This window comes from Elephas maximus, chromosome 22 (genome assembly GCF_024166365.1).
Source record: "Elephas maximus indicus isolate mEleMax1 chromosome 22, mEleMax1 primary haplotype, whole genome shotgun sequence".
In the NCBI taxonomy this organism is placed as follows: Eukaryota; Metazoa; Chordata; class Mammalia; order Proboscidea; family Elephantidae; genus Elephas; species Elephas maximus.
The window spans coordinates 8,197,453-8,217,877 of NC_064840.1; the positions used below are offsets into that span (position 1 = coordinate 8,197,453).

General features: G+C 49.7%; 1 protein-coding gene across 5 annotated transcripts; it reads left to right on the forward strand.

The window, feature by feature from the left end:
- The first annotated feature begins 1,922 nt into the window (after window positions 1-1,922).
- HPD (4-hydroxyphenylpyruvate dioxygenase) lies at window positions 1,923-20,391 on the forward strand. Of its 5 annotated transcripts, XM_049865874.1 has the most exons (15): window positions 1,923-1,984; window positions 3,783-3,831; window positions 3,933-3,959; window positions 4,446-4,508; window positions 4,868-4,972; window positions 5,744-5,786; window positions 5,993-6,075; window positions 7,064-7,153; window positions 8,128-8,231; window positions 8,727-8,804; window positions 9,359-9,521; window positions 9,709-9,780; window positions 11,607-11,729; window positions 17,823-17,939; window positions 18,024-18,535. In XM_049865874.1, the coding sequence occupies exons 2-15, from the start codon at window positions 3,829-3,831 to the stop codon at window positions 18,147-18,149; spliced, it is 1,197 nt and encodes a 398-aa protein (XP_049721831.1). In that variant the 5' UTR covers window positions 1,923-1,984; window positions 3,783-3,828; the 3' UTR covers window positions 18,150-18,535. The 5 variants fall into 5 exon arrangements, with proteins under 5 accessions (XP_049721831.1, XP_049721830.1, XP_049721834.1 ...); XM_049865873.1 differs by lacking the exon at window positions 1,923-1,984 and having other exon boundaries at window positions 3,674-3,831; XM_049865877.1 differs by lacking the exons at window positions 1,923-1,984; window positions 17,823-17,939; window positions 18,024-18,535 and adding an exon at window positions 20,320-20,391 and having other exon boundaries at window positions 3,674-3,831.
- Window positions 20,392-20,425: the final 34 nt, after the last annotated feature.

Below are 20,425 nucleotides of genomic sequence, written 5' to 3' on the forward strand. Positions count from 1 at the left end.
GAAGTGCTCACTCGTCTACGCCAAGAAATTTAGAAGACAGCTACCTGGCCAACTAACTGGAAGAGATCCATATTTATGCCTATTCCAAAGAAAAGTGATCCAGCCAAATGGGGAAATTATGAAACAGTATCTTTAATGTTACATGCAAGTAAAATTTTGCTGAAGATCATTCAAAAGCTGTTGCAGCAGGATATGGGCAGGGAACTGTAGAAATTCAAGCTGGATTCAGAACTGGACATGAAATAAGGGATATCATTGCTGATGTCAGATGGATCCTGGATGAAAGCAGAGAACACCAGAAAGATGTTTACCTGTGTTTTGCTGACTATGCAAAGGCATTCGACTGTGTGGATCATAACAACTTACATATAACATTGCGAAAAGTGGGAATTCCAGAACACTTAATTGTGCTCATGCAGAACCTGTACATAGAACAAGAGGCAATTGTTCAAACAGAACAAGGGGATGCTGTGTGGTTTAAAGTCAGGAAAGGTGTGCGTCAAGCTTGTATTCTTTCACCATACCTATTTAATCTGTATGCCGAGCAGATAATCTGAGAAGCTGGACTATATGAAGGATTGGGGCTAGAGTCATTAACAACCTATCATATGCAGATGACATAATCTTGCTTCCTGAAAGTGAAGAGGACTTGAAACACTGATGAAGACTACAGCCTACAGTATAGATTACACCTCAGCATAAAGAAAATATATTCTCACAACTGGCCCAATAAGCAACATCATGACAAACAGAGAAAAGATTAAAGTTGTCAAGGATTTCATTTTACTTAGATCCGCAATCAACAGCCATGGAAGCAGCAATCAAATAATCAAACGACACATTGCATTGGGCAAATCTGCTGCAAAAGACCTCTTTAAAGTGTTGAAAAGCAAAGATACCACTTTGAGAACTAAGATCCGCCTGACCCAAGCCATGGTGTTTTTAATCGCCTCACATGCATGTGAAAGCTGGACGACAAATAAGGAAGACTGAAGAAGAATTGATGCTTTTGAATTATGGTGTTGATGAGGAATATTGAACATACCACGGTCTGTCAGAAGAACGAACAAATCTGTCCCGGAAGAAGTACAGCCAGAATGCTCCTTAGAAGCAAGGATGGCAAAACTTTGTCACACGTAATTTGGACATGTTATCAGGAGCAACCAGTCCCTGCAGAAGGACATCATGCTTGGTAAAGTAGAGGGTCAGTGAAAAAGAGGAAGACCCTCAACAAGATGGATTAACACAGTGGCTGCAACAATGGTCTCAAGCATAACAATGATCATGAAGATGGTGGAGGACTGGGCAGTATTTCCTTCTGTTGTACATATGGTCCCTGTGAGTCAGAACCAACTCCATGGTACCTAAGGACAACAACAACAAAATCTCTCATAAAATGAAAGGCGATGCAGGCCGCTCCCCGGGGAAACGCTCCTTACATTGGATCAGGGCTGTGGCCTGAGTAAGGGTGTTGCATCCCACCCTAATCCTCTTTAACATGACTTAACCTTGCCTCATTAACCACAGGCAGAGATTTGGGTTGACAAAACACAGGGAATTCACATCAGATCACAAAATGGTGGACAACCACACAATACTGGGAATCCTTGCCTATACAAGTTGATACACATTTTTGGGGGACACAATTTAATCCATAACAGTTAACCGAAAAGTTGGAGATTTGAGTCCACCCAGAGGCATCTTGGAAGGAAGGCCTGGCCATCTGTTTCCAAAAAAGGCATCCAATGACAAGCCAGGAATGAAGAGTGGCAGATGCACAGACAACCACACCCAGCCTGCCCTAATCTCTTATCTAACTGAGCCCAGCCTGAGCAGGGAGCTTCTGGGAGGGGGCAGGGGAATCCAGAGCCTGGGCCCTGCAGGCTCCCGTCCCCAATCTCTGTCCACAGATGGGAGTGGCACCGAGAGGCATATTCACAAGTGACTAAGACCCACAGTGTTTTCTGGAAGCAAAGTCCAGAAGGTAGGAGGACAGAGCCACCACCCCTGCCCAGCTGAGCCAGACCCCTGCCTGCACAGCCTTTGGCACCCAGAGCCTGTCTATGCTACTCTCCCTCATCCCAGTAAACATTGACTCTGTGCACTGGACACAGAGCCAGGATCAGGTCCGGGTGGTGGGGTGAGGGAGCCACTACAACCAAGGGGACAAGATGTTCCTGCTGGCCTGGGGGGACGGAAGCTCTGCTGAGCCATCCTCTCCTCATGGAACCTTCTCAGCCCATGAGCTCCCTATGGGGTACCTCTGCTCCGGTTTTCTCAGTTGGAAACTTAGACCCAGGCGGCTGAGGTGGACACAAGGACAGGCTGGAGAGCGGACTCAGGAGGAGAACAAGGAGGGAGAGCCCTGGTCTGTCTCCAGATTTGCCCAGAAAACAGCCATAAGAAAGGAAAAGATATCTGGACTGGCAGGATGAGGTCCACCTTCAGAATCAAAGACGCTGCAGCTTGGATCTCTGGTCTTACTGGCTCCATGACATTGGGGACATTTGTTCATCTCTCTGGGCCTCAGTTTCCCCATCTGTCTGGTGGGGATGTCAATCTCTGCCATGCATACAGAGGGCAGGGCAGCAGTTAAGAGTGAGGGATCTACAGTTAGAATAAGCTGGTTCACGTCCTAGTTCTGCTCCCACTTGCTGACAGGGTGGCCTGGGAAAGTTCTTTAATCGTCCTCAGCACTCCCCCCATCACACCCCACTCCCGCCCAGGCTAGCTGGGCAAAGCTGACCATAACAGGGCTTACCCGAACCCTGGATCTGGGGTCTGGGGAGTTTTGGGGGGGCTTCCTAGAGGAGGGGGAAACTTGAGAGGGACATAGGAGTCCTGGCAGGGTTTGGGGAAGAAGGCAGAGGCAGGATCTCCTCCCTGGTACAACCCCTTCTCTGCTCCCTGGAGGAAGGAAATAAGCCTTCAGTATCTTCTTGCTGTTTGCCAGTTTTGCTCATCCAAAAATGGGGGGGGGGGTGAATGAGTGATCCTTGAGGTTGCTTCTAGCCAAAATGATCTGTTTTTCTCTCTCAAAAAAAATAAAAAGGGGGGGGCTGATATGGGGCGTTTGAGAGGCAAAATGCACAAAACGTAAGAGAATAGGGCCCCCAAAACCCCAAAGACGCATAATTAACCATAATCAACATTAGCAGAGACCTTCCTATGTGTCCAGCCTGATTCCCACGATTTCTGCTTTATAACATTTCATCCTCCATACCAGCTATTATTGCTCCCATTGTACAGACGAGAAAACTGAGGCTTGGAGGGGCTCTAAGACTTTTCTCAGTCATAGTATGTAGCAGATCCAGGATTCCAACTCCCATACTTGTGCCTTTAACCACTATGGTATATTACCCTTCACCCTAAAGATAAGCCACATGCCTTACAATGCAAACAGGGCTTCAAGGCCTATCCCCAATTCCCCCTCGAACTCTCCCTAAGTAAGAATTCTGGGACCACCACTGCACTCAAGCTGGCCTTATCTTCCAAGCACGGCCTCTGGAGGGCAGAGATCAGAGTCCCCACCTGGGATCCCAGAGAGAATCTGCCCTTGGCTTCTAGCCCTGGCTCGGCTCCCTACTCGCCAGTGGTCTGCGCAAGTCACGCCCCCTCTCTGGGCCTGGCAGCGTGCCCCCTGTCAAATGAGACAGTGGCTGGATCACAGGCTCCAGGCTGGGAACCTTTCAGGGGTGGGACCAGCTCCCCTCTACCAGGAAGGCCCAGGGGTAGGGGGCGGGACCTGCTTCTCTTAAATACTTCTGTTCAACACTCACCAGGCATCTTGTCCAGATCTTCCGGCAGGAAGCTTGAACAAGGACCACAATGGTAAGTGCCTGCCTGCCCCTGGGTGGTGCGTCTGGGGGAGACTCCCAGAGGCACCTGTGTCCCAAGCCTCCACATCTCACTCTGCTTTCCTTTCTCCTCAGACGACATACAGTGACAAAGGTGTGAAGGTAAGCATAAGGGAGGATGTGGGGGCTGGGGCTGGACAGGGTCAGGGTCCAGGGAGACCAGAGTGGCAGCAAGAAGCAAAGAATCACAACAGTGGGTGTGTGAAGTCCACGCATGCTCACTCAAGTTTATCTCCCAGCTCCCCAGAACGGAGCTGGACTGCACTTTGGCCTCCTAAAAAATGTTTACTTCTTCTTACCCCTGCCAATCTCTGAATCCTGTCTGGAAGTTCTTTCTAAGGTCTAACTTAAATCTCTTTTGCCCCAGCATAAAGCTGTTTCCTCCTGTGGAACCTGAACAGGCCTCCCAAACCTTCAGGAGCTCAGTTTCCACAGGAGAAGCTTCTTTTGAGGCTAGGCAGGGCTGGCTTCTCCTAAATTCTGGGGTTTGGGCTGAGACAAGGGAGGTGGCTGGGGGCCCTCTGCCCACACTTGCACTTTCCTAGATTACTTCCAGGTATTCAAGCCTGCCCCTTTCTCCCTCCACAGCCCGAGAGAGGCCGGTTCCTGCACTTCCACTCGGTGACCTTCTGGGTTGGCAATGCCAAACAGGTAGAAGGGCTGGGCGGCTCGGGTGGGGAGAGGGCAGGCAGGAGGGCCTCCTGGACAAGTCAGGACTCTGGCCAGGGCTGTGATTGGCCCCTGGAAGGGGAGGGTCATGGCCAGCCCTGGGACTGTCCCAGGAGGGAAGGACACACTCTGGGCCCTAATTACACAATCAGGACCATGGACCCAAGCAGGAAACTTAAATGAGGCCAGAATGAGCCAGGGGCAGCCTTTCCTCCCAGGAGGGTCTCTGTGCCTGGGACAACAAAGCAGAAGGGCTGAACGGGCTGGGGGCTCTCAGCCAGGGTCCCCTATGCCCCCCGCCTCCTCTGGCCCTCATTAACCCAGCTGCAACTGTGATTCAGGCTGCGTCGTTCTACTGCAGCAAGATGGGCTTCAAACCGCTGGCCTACAGGGGCCTGGAGACAGGCTCCCGGGAGGTGGTCAGCCACGTGATCAAGCATGGGAAGGTGAGCCCCACCCAGGACCCCACTACTCATCAAGGAGGCTGGCCCTTTCTCCTGAGGGTCTGTGGGCACACTGGGGCTCTAGCCCGTGCAGTGCCTTTGTGTGAATCAGCTAGGGTGCCCTTTCTACAGCCCTGTTCCAGGAGGCACAGCTTGGCCAGGGGACCTTGTTAGTTCTGACCTCCCTCTCAGGGCCTGGCCCAACACTGGCCCCATGCACGCTCAGGGAAACTTGGCAGAGGCCTAAGATGTCAGAACTGGAAGTTGGAGCAATGCTCTGGCCCACGGAACCCTGGTGTTCTCCCCCCCGGGGAAGCCTGACCCAGAACCTCCTATCGGGACGAGGGGTGTATCTGGCATGGGAGAAACCCCTCGTCCCAGGACCACTGGGGGAGTCTGTGGCAGAGGATGGGCTAGAACCCATGGTCAAGGGGTCCTCCATGGCTGAGGAGGGGAACTCTTGTCCTTTTGCCCCCAGCAGAGGTGTCTCAAGGAGCCATGGTGGCACAGTGGATAAAATGCTCAGCTGCTAACTGAAAGGTTGATGGTTCAAACCCATCAGCCGCTCTCTGGTAGAAAGATGTGGCAGTCTGCTTCCGTAAACATTACAGCCTAGGAAACTCTATGGGGCAGTTCTACTCTGTCCTACAGGGTAGCTATGAGTCCAAATCAACTCAACAGCAATGGGTATTTTAGGGATATGTCAGGGGTGGGCAGGTAGCGTGTGGCTCAGCTGAGCGGCCAACTACACCCACCTTCTCCTCCATGTCTCAGATTGTATTTGTCCTCTCCTCAGCCCTCAATCCCTGGAACAAAGGTGAGGGGGCCCAGGGGATGGAGACATGGTGTTGTAGATGGGGTCAGAGACCAGGGGACGAGGCTGGGGTGTCAGGGAGGAGTCTCTGGGGGGCGGCCAAGGATGGAGGCTGAGGGGGCTGAGCCGGGAGGGAGACGGAACCCAAAGAATGAGAGTACAGGTGAGGTGGCATGGACTCCAGTGCCCCCCAACCTTGCTGGCCACAGAGATGGGCGATCACCTGGTGAAACACGGTGACGGAGTGAAGGACATCGCATTCGAGGTGGAAGACTGCAACTACATCGTGCAGGTGAGGCCCTGGCACCTCCCCCTCCTACCTGTGCAGCCCTGGAAGAGCACACAGCAAGGCTCCATCTGCCCTCTGTCGGCCACAGGGACCCCTATTGGTGGCAAGTTGAAGGCCCTCCATGTCCAGTGAACAGTGAAGAGCCCAAACGTTGGTGTAACACGTGGCTGCGTTCCAGCAATGCTCTGCCTCTTACTAACCATGGGTCCTCTGAGCCTCAGTGTGTGCATCTCTAAAATGGGATAGCCACAGCACCAACCTCACCGAGCCGTAACAAAGAGGAATTGAGACCTTACTGACCATTTACTGAACATGACACTGGATTCAGGAGGTGCAAGAGAGGTTCAGAGCAGGATTCCAGAGCCAGGCTGCCAGGGTCTGAATTTTATTAGCTGTGTGCCTTTGGGCAGGTGACTTAACTTCTCTGAGCTTCTATCTCCTCATCTATAAAACGGAGATGACAATAGTACCTTCCACATAATGTTGCTGGGAGAATGAAAGAGGTCAATACCTAGAACAGTGCCTGACAGATATCAGCACTGACATGTAATAAGTATGGTTTTGCTAAGTACATACATGCAAAGCACTTGGCAAAGGGTCTGACGCATAGTGGATGCTCGTTAAACGCCAGCTAGTGTTATTCGTATCCAACCACCCTGTTTGCAGATAGGGAAACTGAGGACTGGAGGGAGGAAGGACCACCAAGTGAGTTAGTAGGCACAGGACAGACACCCAGACCTCTGGAACTACCCACGCCCATGTGGTTTGTCTCCCAGAGTCCCAACTCTGAGTCTGGGCCTCAGTTTCCCTACCTCCCAAATGGGCATGGGGCACGGTTATGGAAGGTAACAGCTGGCAGGGTACCTGCCTGGGCTGGGAGAATGCAGGAGGCCCGCAGCAGGCCCACACAGAAGGATATCAGGCAGGAGCAGCACACAAGGGCTCAAGAGGCCCAGCCCTCACTGCCTCCCCCCACCCATCTCCTCCGCAGAAAGCCCGGGAACGGGGCGCCAAGATTGTGCGGGAGCCCTGGGTAGAGCAGGATAAGTGCGGGAGGGTGAAGTTTGCTGTGCTCCAGACGGTGAGTGACCTCGGTGCCCGCCCCTCCTGCTGTCAGCACCCTCTGACATATCGCGGTCCTCCCACTACCCCCATTTAACTCCACTCCATCACCTCAGCCTGGCGCCCCAAAGCTCAGACGTTTTTTAGAGTCTCACCCCTACAATGCTTGGCTGTGCACCGAGGCTGATGGGAGCCACCAGGCCCCTCCCACCTCTCCTTCCTCCCACTTGGGAGTCATGGGATGGTGTGTGGGTACAAGCTTCGGGCAGGGGCTTTAAAGGAAGGACACCTAAACAGATGGGGTTTAGGGAAGCCACACACCTCATCAGCTGTGTGACTCTGCGCAAACCACTTCACCTCTCTGTGACTCCATTTAAATGAGCAAGGACTCAAGTGGAACCACCCGCTTGGCCTTTCAGTGCCTCGGTTTCTTCATCGCTAACCCCTCATGGGGCTGTTGTAAGGATTACATGAGATAATCCATGTATGGCACCTAGCATATCCTAAGCAATTTGGCAAATATTCTCAATCCTTTTTAGCACCTGTATTATTGTACTAAAGAGACAATTATACGACCTACCTCCTGAAGATTAAATCAACTTGAAAATCTATTAAAATCCCTGAAAGAGCACTGCAGCATAATTTGATTCAATGCTCTCATTTACTCTCCATTGAGGCAACACATTTTTATTGAGCACCTACTATGTGCCAGGCACTGTGCCAGGCACTGGGGATGCCACAATGAGCAAAACAGTATCCCTGCCCTCACCAGCTTCTGGTCTGGTGGTGAGGGAGAGACTGTCAAAGAAACCCCCAAACCAATGAAAAATCACAAATCATTTCAGAAAGAGGAAGTGACTTGCCCAAGGCCACACACAGAGGTAGGGTCAGGCCCAGTTGGAACCCAGGGCTAAGTTGGCTCCTTTGAGATGGGGTCTGGTCTCAGTGGGGATGGGAGCTCAGGACAGAGCTGGACTCTGTCTCCCACCACAGTATGGGGACACCACACACACCCTGGTGGAGAAGATAAACTACACTGGCTGCTTCCTGCCTGGATTTGAGGCCCCAACATTCATGGACCCCCTACTTTCCAAGCTGTGAGTGCCCCTCGGGGTGGTAGTGGGAGTGCTGGCCCTGAAAAACCTGAGGTGGGGTGGAAAGCAATGTCCCTTGTTGGGGTGGAAAGCAATGTCCCTTGTCCCTGAGGCAATGATGGGGCACAGCATCTGGGAGCCTGCTGGGGAACCCTGAGAGCCCCAAGGGTGGCCTGGAGAGGAGCCATCAAGGCTAATAGCATAGACTCTGGAACGAGACTGCCTGGGTTCAAATCCCAGCCCTGTCTCTTCATGGCCATTTAACGTTGGGCAAGTCACTTTTTTTTTTTTTTTATGTCTCCATCCCTCAGCGTCTTCATCTGTGAAATGGGAATAACATAGTACACAACTTATGTGGTCATAGTGAGAATTCACTGAGTTCACACATATAAAGGGCCTGGCCTGTAGTAAGTGCTGTGTAAGTGTGAGCTTGTATCATTATTGGGACATCATTGGAAAAGGGGAGGTCTCCCAGTCCAAGCCCTTCCCTTCCCCCAGGCCCAGCTGCAATCTTGAGATTATCGACCACATTGTGGGAAACCAGCCTGACCAGGAGATGGCGTCTGCCTCTGAATGGTGAGCCCCTGGCCGAGCACTCTCTCCCCAAAAGTAACAGGTCCCCATAGAGGACTGGCCCACTTCCCAGTTCTTGTCTTGGGACAATAAAGTAGAAAATAGAAGACAAGGAGATGTGGGCCTAGGCTGAGGCCACTGGTGAATCCATTCACTCCCAAACTGTCCCCATGGAGACCAGAGGTTGTAAGGCCCAGTGTGATACATACGTCTTCCTCGAAGGAGCCTGGGAAAGCAGAGCAGGGGTGTCACAGTCCGTTGGGGCTTGGAGAGAGACAGTCACCACCCAACAGCGCCCCTGTGCAAACCTGAAACAAGCAGCCCTTTGTCAAGGCGCTGTCCTCTCTGCTGGAGAACTACCAGGCATTTGTTAAGATGAAACACTTGACTCCCAGGTGACGGAAAGTTGTCGTAATTAAGGGTCAAATCCGTGGTTTCCATGACAGGAATGGCATTTCCTGTTTGCAGCCTGGGGACGAATTCTGGAAGGTGGAAGCGGGCAGGGAGGCAGCCCTAGACTTGTGCTCAGAGCAGGTGTCCCCTCCCGGCCCCCACAGGTACCTGAAGAACCTCCAGTTCCACCGTTTCTGGTCCGTGGACGACACGCAGGTGCACACAGAGTACAGCTCTCTGCGCTCCATCGTGGTGACCAACTACGAGGAGTCCATCAAGATGCCCATCAACGAGCCAGCACCAGGCAAGAAGAAGTCCCAGATCCAGGTGGGCCTGCCCTGGGGTAGAACAGGGGAGAGGCTGGGGCTTCCTGCAGGACCAGAGGAGTGGGCGGCCACATCCAGGTGGGCCTGCCCTGGAGGAGGAGAGCAGAGAAGAGGCTGGGGCTTCCTATAGCGACAGAGGTGTGGATAATGGGGCAAATGACAGTGGTGTCTTTATTTCCCATCCCCAGGAATACGTGGACTATAACGGGGGCGCCGGAGTCCAGCACATCGCTCTCAGGACCCAAGACATCATCACAGCGGTTAGAACCCCGCTCCTGGTCCTAATCCACGTCTCCTCCAGCTCCAGTGGCAGCTCCTCCAAATGGAGGGAGGGAGAGAGACTCCCTTATGGGTCCCTGCAGCTCCTGCACAGGCACAGTCTCCCCCACCCACCCACCCCCACTAACCCCAGAAGGTCCAGTCCCTCTGCAGCACACTCTCAGATTTAGAGGTAGCAGGTCCCAGAGAATGAGGAGGCCTGGATTCTAGTCCTAGTTCTGCCTATGACTTGCTGTTTATCTTTGGGGGATTCAACTCACTCTCTGAGCTTCAGTTGCCTCACCTTGAAAATGAGGCTTATTAGACTATAGCCAAATTTTAGGTCCTTCCAGCCAAATTAAGTGTCCTGAGGCTGTGGATCTAGCCCTTCAGGAGGCCAAACCAAAAACCAAAGCCGATGCCATCGAGTGTCGATTTCAACTCATAGCGACCCTTTAGAACACAGTAGAACTGCCCCATTGGGTTTCCAAGGAGCAGCTAGTGGATTTGAACTGCCACCCTTTTGGTTAGCAACATGAGCTCTTAACCGCTGTGCCACCAGGGCTCATTCCCATGTGGCAGTATAGCAGAGTGCACGAGAGCCTGGATGCTGGACTCACCCTATCCCCTCCAAATCCTGGCCCCACCACGAATTCACTGCCTGGTTTTGGCAATGGCAATCACTCATCCATTCGTTCAGTAGATGTTGGTGGAGCACCTACTATGTTTCAGGCACTGTTTCAAACACTTGGGATGCATCAGCAAATCAGACGATAATTTCTGCCCTTATGGAAATAATAAACAAAATAAGTAAATATATATATTAGTAGAAGGCGGTGAGTGGTGAAAAACAAAGCAGGGAAGTGGGATAGGCAAATGGGTAAGGCATTGAAAAGGCACCCTGGTGACACAATGGTTAAGCGCTCAGCTGCTAATCGAAAGGTTGGAGGTTCAAACCCACCCAGTGGGTCTGAGGAAGAAAAGACCTGGCAATCTATTCCTGTAAAGATTAGAGCCTAGGAAACCCTACGGGGCAGCTCTAGTCTGTCACACCGAGTGACAATGAGTCAGAATCAACTCCATGGCACCGAACAACAACAACAACAGGGCATTGGGAATTTAAAGAGGGTGGTCAGGGAAGGCCTCAGTGAGAAGGAGACATTTGCAAATGCAAAGGCTGAAGAAGGGGAAGGACAGAAGTGTGTGGAAATCTGGGGAAATACTACCCAGGGAGAGCCAGGGCCAAAGCCCTGAGTTGGGAGTGTGCCCAGCAGGTTTAGGACAGCAAGATCAGTGTGGCTAGAACAGAATGAGGAAGGGAGACAAGGGTAGGAGAGGAGGCCAGAAGGAGGGGGCAGACGGTAAAGGCCTTGGCAAGGACTTTGAATTTTATTATGAGACATGGCACCCCTGTGGGGTACACAGAGTTCTGGCATGACTTGACGTACATTTTAATGAGATCATTCTGGCTGTTGTTGGGTTGAGAGTTGACACTTGATCTCTCAATGCCTCAGTTTTCCCAGCCATAAAATGGGGATAATAATAGTCCAGAAGCCTCAAAAGATTACCACATGGGCATAATGAGGCAATACACAGAAAGTGCCTGAAACACATAGTAAGTGTTCCATAAAAGCAATTACCGCTCTCTGAACAGGACCCATGAGGCCCAGGCAAGGAAGGGATGAGGCCAGGGTCGCACCATGCACACTGGTGGTTGCAGAGGCTCAGGTAGGGTCTAGCTCCCTGCCTCCTCCTGGCCCAGCCCCAGGGCCAGGGGTGTAGAGCAAGCAGGCAGGAAGAGGCTGATGTCCACCCTGTTCGGAGACAGATTCGCCACTTGAAAGAGAGAGGCATGGAGTTCTTGGCTGTCCCATCTACGTATTACAAGCAACTGCGAGAGAAGCTCAAATCAGCCAAGGTCCAGGTGAAGGAAAGCATTGACGTCCTGGAGGTGAGCCCAGGGCAGCAGCCCCGGGGAGCCAGCCCCACCGAGAGTGAGCCCTGAGTGCCATCCGGCCTCACAAATACTGAGTAAGCCCCAACCATTCATCAGGCCCAGGGACATGGGGGAAAACCAGACAAGGTCCCTGCAGACATGGGATTTGTATTACAGGTGGGGGGGAACAGACTACCCCATAAGCCAAATACCTCTTTTTTTTGTTTTTTTTTTCAGTTTTCATTATTATTTGCCTTTTATTATCAGTATCTTTATAAATCTGATCTTTATTTGTCTTTGGGGGTTGTAAACATTACATATAAACTTACAGATATATTTTAGTACATAAACCAAAAACAAAACCCGTTGCCATCAAGTCCGTTCTGACTCACAGGGACCCTATAGGACAGAGTAGAACTGCCCCATGGGGTTTCCAAAGAGCAGCTGATGGATTCGAACTGTTGACCTTTTGGTTAGCAGCCAATAGCTCTTAACCACTGTGCAACCAGGCCTCCATATATACATACATACATAAAAAAATACAAATCATTAAAAAAAAAAAGACTGATGTGCTCGTTAAGATATGAGTGAGAAAGTTGGTGCCACGCAGAAAGTTAAAATAGGGCTACAATAAAGAGTGCCCTGGAGTAGGGAGGCTTCCTTGAGTAGGTGACATTTAGGTGAACTCTAGATGAGAAGAAGCCAGCTGTGTGAAGGGCTGGGGAAGGGTGTTCCTGGCAGAGGGGATAGCCAGTGCAAAGGTCCTGAGGCAGAAAGAAGCCCCTGGTGTGCAGGGAGCAGAAAGAAGTCAAGAATGAATAAAGGGTAGTGTTTAAGGAGTCACCTAGGTCAGAGGGGTAGGCAGGGGCCATTGCTTCGTGGAGGCTATTGAGAAATCTGGATTTTGTTCTCCTCTGGCCAGAAGCCATTGGAGGGGCTTTTTGGTTTTGTTTTTAACATTTTTCTTGAGGTATAATTCACGTACCAGATAACTGACTTTTTCAAAGTGTATACTTCAACGGTCTGAGTACGTAAAGTTGTGTATCCATCAACACAATCCATTTTAGAACATTTTAATCACCCCAAAAAGAAATGCCAAACCCCTAAGCCAGTATCTGCAAATTTACCATGGTACCCTCCCAGCCCTGGCAACTACTAATCTGTCTTCTGTCTCTATAGATTTACCTTTTCTGGGCATTCTATAACAATGGAGTCATTCAATTTTCTTGTCTTTTGTGTCTGGCTTCTTTCACTCAGCATAATGTTTTCAAAGTTCACTTATGCTGTAACATATGTCAGGACTTTGTTTTTTCTTAAGGCTGAATAATGCTCCATTGTATGGTTGTACCACCTTTTGTTTACCCATTTATTAACTGATGGGCATTTGGTTTTGAATAATCCGTGAGAGTCCATTACGTAGGTTGATATCTGGCGGATGCGGTCTTGCATCCTAGATTCAGGTCGTCATCTGATGTTGTTGGTTCTCAAACCAAAGGACTCCCTTTAATTAATAATTCTTGTAAATTTGGTTTCGTTTTTACATATTCTTTTAATTTCTGTTTACCTAGAAATGTCCTAATTTCACCATCATATTTGAGCAAGAATTTTGCAGGATATATTATTCTTGGTTGGCAATTTTTTTCTTTCAAAGTTTTATGTATGTCTTCCCACTGCCTTATTGCCTGTACGGCTTCTGCCAAGTAATCAGAGCTTAGTTTTACTATTTCCCTTCTGTATGTGACTTTCATTTTTCTCGAGCTGCTCTCAGGATTCTTGCTTTCTCTTTGGTTTTAGTGAGTGTGATTATGATACGCTTGGTGATTTTCTTTTGGGGTCTATCCTATATGGGGTTCACTGAGCTTCTTGGATGGTCAGCTTTTCATCTTTCATGACATTAGGAAGTTTTCTGTCAGCAATTCTTCAATGATCCTGTGTTTTCTGTTTTCTCCCTCTGATCTGAAATTCCAGTCACTCGCAAATTTTTGCTTTCGATTGTATCCACATCCTTCTCAGGGTTTCTTCATTTTTCTTCACTCTTTTCTCTGATTTTTCCTCAAGCAAAGTCACATCCAAGTATTTGTCTTCAATTTTGCTGATCCTTTCTTCCATCGTTTCAAACTTGCTCCTCAGACCTTCTATGACACTGTCCATTTCTGAAATCTTGTTGTTTACCTTTTGGATTTCTAATTGCTGTTTTTGTATGATTTCTAGTTGTGAATCTATTTTGACATTTTCTTCCTGTATTATTTTCCTGAATTCTTCCATTGTTTTGTCTCTCTTTACCATGATTTTGTCTGCCTTTTCCATGATATCATCTATTTTTTCCTCATTTTTGTCTGCTTTCTCCTTCAACTCTTGGATAGCTCTGAATATCAGAGATTTGAATTCTCTATCAGGTGGTTCCAGTACCTTTTATTCTACTGGAAATATCATCTGGTGTTTTATTGTGGATGCCTACTGGAACCATCTGTCCTTTTTTTTTTTTTTTTTTTTAATGTTTTGATATTATCTGCTGTCTTTGGGACATTCAGTAGTTTTCTTCATTTATTGATTGTAGATTTCTTCGTTTCATCCTGCTTTTTTTTATTTGGTGATGTCTGAGGAGGTGGCCTGGGCATTCTTTAAAGTTTGCTCATCTTTGGACGTGATACTTCTTACCACTTTGTCCAATGGGCAGGGCCAGTCACTCAGGTATGGTGTAGCAAGGCAGGTCCAGCTGCAGGGGAGGGGATGGGATGGGTTGTTTGTAGCATGTACTGGGGCTGACAGGGTGAGGCCGGGGGTCAGTGCAGGGCAGGTTCTGATAGACTGTGCCTGTGCTGGTTAGGGGTGCAATGTTCAACACATGGTGCAGACGGGCAGGAGGGAGACGGGAGGTTGCAATGTGTGGAGCTAAGTGTGTGTGGGAAAGAAGAGAAAGAGCAGAGAGAAACAAGAGCCAAAAAAAAAGTGCTGAGGGAGCCTGCCATTGTAGTGGCACAGACTCAGGGAAGTCATATGCCAGGGGCTTTCTATCCAGGCCGTGAGACACAGCCCATCAGGAAGGGACAGACAGAGTACACACAGCTAGATGGGTGGGAGAAAGAAAAGGAAGGGAGAGAGAGAATAAGAAACTAGATTTAAAAAAAGAGAGAGAGAGAAGCAAAGCAGCTAGGTGATCAGGAGAAAGGAATGGAGGGAATGTAGAGAGAGACAAGAAACTAAGGGGAAAAAGTAGAAAGAAGAAAGAAAAAAAATACCCCAAGAGAGCCCACCAGAAGTGGGTCCCCAGCTGGGCAGCACTGCACAGCCCATCCAGAAGGAACAAAGATGGTATATGGTGCCACGTGTTCAGGAGAAGGGTAAGGAAGGCGGGTAGAGAGAGACTAGAAACTGAGGGGAAAAAAAATGCCCCAACAGAGCCCACTGGAAGTGCGTCCCCAGCCAAATGGCACTGCACAGCCCATCAAGAAGTGCAGAGATGGCACACAGTGCCAGGTACGCGGGAGACAGAAAAAGAAGGAAAGTAGAGAGAGATGAGAAACTGAGAAGTGAAGAAAAACAGAAAGGAAAAAAGAAAAAGTAGAAAAAAAATGCCCCCAGGGATCCCACCAGCATGGCAGTGTAGACCGGGAAAGCGGTTCCCCAGCCAAGCAGTGCTTCACAGCTTGTCAGGAAGAAGCAGAGATGGCACACGGAGCCAGGTGTTCGAGTGAAAGGAAGGGAAGGAGGGGAGAGAGAGAGAAGAAACCAACTGAAGCCGAAAAAAGCAACTACAGCAACAAGAAAATGGCACTGAAGAAGCCGGCTGGTGTGGGGGGGGCGAATCCAAGCAGCAAGGAGCCGGTGTCTTCCAGGCCAAGTGACTGTGGCCCGCCAGGAAGTGGTGAGGGTCGAGCAGGGGGAAGAAGGGTGGGGGGGTGGGAAAGCATGTATCGCTGGTTATCGGGTACTCTGTCTCTTGCTGGGAGCTCTGTGAAGCTGCCTTTCCATACGCCCTGTCCGCCGATCTCTGTGGCTGAGGAGTCCAAGATGGTGAATCTGTGCTGCGTCAGCTGATAGGGGACCTCCACTCCATATCGTTCCTCGCTGTTTGTTCTCTGTCAGTTTCTTATTCCATTCGGTGCTTGGTTGAGTTCTTAATCTCTTCATTTGATGCTTAGGGTTCCAGGATTGGTGTTTGTCTCCGTTTTACTTAGTTTTTTGGGTCTTTGCTGTGGAGAGACGGTGTGGTGCTTCTGTCTATAGCACCATGTTGGGTCTGCCTCCAATTGATGGGCATTTGGGTTGTTTCCACTTTGTCTATTATGAAGAATGTTACTGTGGACATTTGTGTACAAATTTTTGTGTGGACATATGTTTTCATTTCTCTTGGGTATATATCTAGGAGTGGAATTACTGGGTAATATGGTAACTCTATGTTTAACCCCTTGAGGAACCACCATACTGTTTCCAAAGCTGCTGCACCTTTTTACGTTCCTATCAGCAACACATGGGAGCTCTGATTTCCATTGGAAGGCTTTAAATGGGACATGATCAATATTTAAAAATCCCTCTGGAATGTGGAAAGCATTATGCTGAGTGAAATTAGTCAGTTGCAAAAGGACAAATACTGTATGAGACCACTATTATCTGAACTCGAGAAATAGTTTAAGCAGAGAAGAAAATATTCTTTCATAGTTACGGGGCGGGGGAAGAGGGGTATTCACTAATTAGATAGTAGAGAAGAAATATTTTAGGTGAAGGGAAAGACAACACACAATACAGGGGAGGTCAGCATAACCAGACTAAACCAAAAGCAAAGAAGTTTCCTCAATAAACCGAATGCTTCGAAGGCCACCGTAGTAGGGGCGAGCGTTTGGGGACTGTAGTTTCAGGGGACATCTAGGTCAATTGGCATAATAAAATCTATTAAGAAAACTTTCTGCATCCCACTTTGGTGAGTGCTGTCTGGGGTGTTAAAAGCTAGCAAGTGGCCATCTAAGATGCATCAATTGGTCTCAACCCACCTGGAGCAAAGGAGAATGAATAACACCAAAGACACAAGGTTATTATGAGCCCAAGAGACAGAAAGGGCCACATAAATCTGAGACTACATCAGCCTGAGACCAGAAGAACTAGACGGTGCCCGGCTACAACAGATGACTGCCCTGACAGGGAACACAACAGAGAACCCCTGAGGGAGCAGGAGAGCAGTGGGATGCAGACCTCAAATTCTCGTAGGAAGACCAGACTTAATGGTCTGACTGAGACTAGAAGGACCCCGGAGGTCATGGTCCCCAGATCTTCTGTTAGCCCAAGACTGGAACCATTCCCAAAGCCAACCCTTCAGACAGGAATTGGACTGGACTATGAAAATTATACTAGTGAGGAGTGAGCTTCTTGGATCAGGTAGACACATGAGACTATGTGGGCAGCTCCTGTCTGGAGGGGAGATGAGAGGGCAGAGGGGGTCAGAAGCTGGCCGAATGGACAAGAAAATAGAGTGGCGAGGAGTGTGCTGTCTCATTATGGGGAGAGCAACTAGGAGTATATAGCAAAGTGTATATAAATTTTTATATGAGAGACTAACTTGATTTGCAAACTTTCACTTAAAGCACAAAAAAAAAAAAAAAATCCTCTGACTTCCGTGGTTAGGATGGATTGCAGGGAGGCAAAGGCAGAAGCAGGGAACCCTGTGAGGAGGTACCAGGGATGATGTTAGCTTAGAGAGGGACGATAGAAATGGGGTGGTAACAGGACAATTTGAGAATATATCTGGAAGTGTCTGGAGCTGTCAGAAAAAGGACTCTTTTCTTGGCTTTGAGGGGGGAGGGTGCCAGAGGGAATCCCTGGGCAGTACAAACAATTAACATGCTTGGCTGCTAATCAAATCTAGAAGGTTTGAGTCCACCCAGAGGCATTTTGGGAGAAAGACCTGGTGATCTACTTCCAAAAATTCAGCCACTGAAAACGCTATGGGGCACAGTTCTACTCCCACGCACATGGGTCACCATGACTCAGAGAAGACTCAACGGCGACTGGTTTTAGGGGGTGCAGAATCTCCTCTGGACTTTCCAAGAACCCCATCATGCCAAGCTAGAGGGCAGGCCACCCTCCCCTTAGTACCCCACCTTGTCTCCTGCCTAGGAGCTGAAAATCCTGGTGGACTACGACGAGAAGGGCTACCTTCTGCAGATCTTCACCAAGCCCGTGCAGGACCGGCCCACGCTCTTCCTGGAGGTCATCCAGCGCAACAACCACCAGGTACAGTCTGTCCCCAAGGAGACCTGAGGGGGCATGCAATGGGCACGTTCAGCTCTTTAAGCCCATCCACTCTCCCGACTCCAGGGTTTTGGGGCCGGCAACTTCAACTCACTGTTCAAGGCCTTCGAGGAGGAGCAGAACCTTCGGGGAAACCTCACCGACCTGGAGAGCAACCGGGTCGCGCCCGGTATTAAGGCTCCACAGTACTAACTGACAGGCCTGGGTCAGCCCCTTCTGGCGCCCGGCCACGACCCCGCTCCTGGAACACAACCACCCCATAAGCCCTGAACTTTAGACCCTGCCCACACCAGACTCAGGACCTGCAGGCTCCGCACACATCGTGACCACGCCCCCTCGTGCGGACAGCACCGCCCTCGCCAAACAAAGCGTGTTCTGGCCTTCGTGCCCTGAACGGAGCAGTGACGCCCCTTCGCCGCCAGGGGGAGCGCTGCAGAAACGCTGAGGGATGACAGAGCTTTGCTAAGTGGGTCTGCGCACGGCGGGGGCGGGGGATCCCAAAGCGGGGGCATACACAGTAGAGGGAAACACAGATGATGTAGTTTCATATAGAGGAAATTTCTATTAATAAAATAAAGTAGGGTGATGTGATGATTATGCAGCCTGTCTTGGTCATCTAGTGCTGCTATAACAGAAATGCCACAAGTGGATGTCTTTGACAAACAGAAATTAATTCTCTTCACAGTCTATTATGGTACAAGTCCAATTCAGGGCATCAGCTCCAGGGGAAGGGCTTCTCACTCCATCGGCTCTGGAGGAAGGTTCCTGTCATCAGTCTTCCCTTGGTCTAGGACCTCTCTCCATAGGAACCTTGGGTCCAAAAGACACGCTGCACTCCTGGTGCTGCTTTCTTGGTGGTTCGAGGTCCCCACATCTCTCAACTCGCTTTTCTCTTTCATATCTCAAAAGAGGTTGGCTTAGGACACTATCTAATCTTGTAGATCGCATCAATATAAGTGCCGCTAATCCATCTCATTAACTTCATAGTGATAGGATTTATGACACATAGGGAAATCACATCAGATGACGAAATGGTAGACAATCATACAATACTGGGAATCACGACCTAGCCAAGCTGACAAATATTTTTGGTGAACACAATTCAATCCATGACATGACCAGAGTGGCAATGGGGTCACTTTCAACTGAGGGAACGCTCCTCTGAGGAGGTGACATTTGGGAGCCAGCCTTGGGGAAATTTGGGGAGATAGCAATGAAGGAAGAGGAACAGCAAGTGAAAAGGCTCTGAGGTGTGAAGGAGCTTGGCAGCATCCTGACTAATGGCTATACGATCTCTAAAGATGAGCTGTCTCCAGCTTGCTACCCAGAACACAAACCTCTGGACAAATGAGAGGCAAGAGTGTTAGCCAAGGGGCTTGGGGGGCAGGGTTCCTAGTCTGAGAGACAAAGCGGGTAGGAGGGATCTGAGCCCCTCAGTGTCTGCCCTCTACCCTTGGCGAGTCAGTCATTAACGCCCTCCCCGGATGTAGCTCTGGTCCCACCAACCTTGCTTCCAGTGAGCATGCCTGAAGCACTAATTCATACTCAAGTGTGCATGACTCTTGCAAAAGAATGAGCCAGTGGGAGAGGAGTCACTGGTCCTAAAACCATTGGAAGAAAATTTGTCCTTAAAAACCAGGGAAGAGAAGCGGGGGCAAATTGGGTCTATTTTTCCTGTTTCTCATGCTTGATATCCCCTCCTTGAGGATGGGTCAACTCAGAACTAGGAACAAGTGGACATCAGTGTAAGAACAAAAATCTGAGTTGGTATCATGGGAGAATAGGGAATTTTTTCAGGTTATAGGAGTCAGGGCTTCTGGGACCATGCAATTTCAGATATGAAAAGAACAACAAGGAGCGCTCAGAGGAGCAAGGGCAGGCTTATTTCACATATAAACTATGATTCCAGTTTTTCTGGGAAAAACCTGGTAACTCTGGACCTGTCCTTTCTGTACAGCATCAGCTGGTGCTGAGGACCGGGTATCTGTTTAGGTGGCCACAGTCAGAACAATCCACATTAGCTGAGCACAGACTATGGAGCCATACTGCCTGGGTTCACAACCCAGGTCAGCCGCTTGCTAGCTGTGTGACCTCAGGCAATCCATTTGACCTCAGTGCCTCAGCTTCCTCATCTGTAAAATGGGGGTAATACCCACCTCCCAGAGCTGCTGTAAGTTAGTATCAAAGACCTTTAAAATAATGGCTGGCACAGAGTCCACGTACCTGTTTCCTCCTATTCTTTTTGGAGGGGTTTGGGTAGGGGCTCTTGCCCTAGTCTGTTCGGGGCCCAGCAGCCCCACCCCAATCCAGTCTATTCTGTGTATGCAGGCCTTGACTTATGGCTCCCTCTTGGCCCCCACAGCAGAACTAATGAAGAAACGGCATTTCCTGTGGGACTGAGGAAGGAGCAGAGGGAGAGGTGGATGGATCTGAGGAAGGAGAACCATCAGACTCAGTGGGTGGGGAGG